The sequence below is a fragment of the Pygoscelis adeliae genome, unplaced genomic scaffold (assembly GCF_000699105.1).
Source record: "Pygoscelis adeliae isolate BGI_AS28 unplaced genomic scaffold, ASM69910v1 Scaffold154, whole genome shotgun sequence".
In the NCBI taxonomy this organism is placed as follows: Eukaryota; Metazoa; Chordata; class Aves; order Sphenisciformes; family Spheniscidae; genus Pygoscelis; species Pygoscelis adeliae.
The window spans coordinates 1649728-1651067 of NW_008825113.1; the positions used below are offsets into that span (position 1 = coordinate 1649728).

Here is a 1340-nt window from a genome sequence, read left to right on the forward strand (position 1 = left end):
TAGGGAAGGCAGTGTGCCTTGACCCCTGTAACGTAGGTCATGAGGGCCCAGGCTCACTGGATTTCACCAAAGCGTATTTGGTTTCCCACAGACCAAAAGTGACCTAGGTGAGGAGAGGAGTAAGACCTCCTTGGGTCTCTGAACATATTGAACCCCTCAGAGATGGGGATTCTCAGCTGGTCTAAAGTTGGTACTACATTTTCACCAGCAAGTGGCAGGTGTTATTATTTAATTGTCACAATGCGGACAAAAGAAACCAATGTAACTGTTTTAGTATAGATATTTGATTAAACTAAGTATCATGTTGTCTTTAGTAACCGTAACTTGCAAGGATGGCTGAAATGCGAAACTTCACTTGGGCGGTGGAAGATATTTTCAAGGAAACCTTTCTCACTTACATGAATGGCTGGAGGAAAAACATGACGGAAGCGGCGGATAAATTGCAAGCCAAGGTTGATGCCGAAAACTTTGACTATGTTATCCTTTATTTGATGGTGATGATTGGGATGTTCTCCTTCATTATTGTGGCGATCTTGGTGAGTACTGTGAAATCAAAGAGGCGTGAGCACTCCAATGACCCCTATCATCAGTACATCGTTGAGGACTGGGGCGAGAAGTATAAAAGCCAGGTTCTGAATCGAGAAGACCTCAAGTGTGTGATCCACGAAAACTTGGGTGCAAAGGACAAAACAAGCCCTGGATCACCCTGACTTTTTGAAACGTCAACAATGAAGAAATCATAAAGCCACATGTAGGGAACTCACTGGAATTACAAATAGCTGTGAAACTGTTCATTAAATTAACAGACAGGTCAATGTGGAATGGAGTGATGAGGAAATCAGCATTACTGTTTCCCATGAGGACTTTGGCACAGCTGCTCAGGGAACACCCAAGAAAAATGCATGATTGTGCTTTGCTTTGATATTCTGCTCTTCAGGAAAATAAAACCAAGAGAATGAATAACTTGACTTTTTTTTTAGCAGTTTTTAAATCCAGAAGCAGATCTGCATGTTCCCACCTCAAAATAACTGTGAATTAGTGGTCAAAAGTGCTGATTTAGATCCAAACTGTATGACTTAAGCCCATCTTAAAAATAACTTGAAAATGTACAGTAAAATATCAAAATCTCCATCTATTGACTGAACAATGTGTTTGGTATGAATCATAGGAGGTAACTTACCTACACACATTCATTCCAAACTATTTTTTTAATGATCTGGATCCCATTTTGATTTCATTATTCACTGGCAGCAAAGATTGACTCATGGCCTTCTGACAAAGCCTGTTTCGTAGCAGAAGAGCTGCTAAACTAGCAGCCTCATCTAGGAGCATGTCCTGGT

At 40.8% G+C, this 1340-nt stretch overlaps 1 protein-coding gene across 1 annotated transcript; it reads left to right on the plus strand.

The window, feature by feature from the left end:
* The first annotated feature begins 332 nt into the window (after positions 1 to 332).
* KCNE2 (potassium voltage-gated channel, Isk-related family, member 2) lies at positions 333 to 710 on the plus strand. Its single transcript, XM_009327954.1, has one exon. The coding sequence runs from the start codon at positions 333 to 335 to the stop codon at positions 708 to 710; it is 378 nt and encodes a 125-aa protein (XP_009326229.1).
* The last annotated feature ends 630 nt before the right edge of the window (positions 711 to 1340 follow it).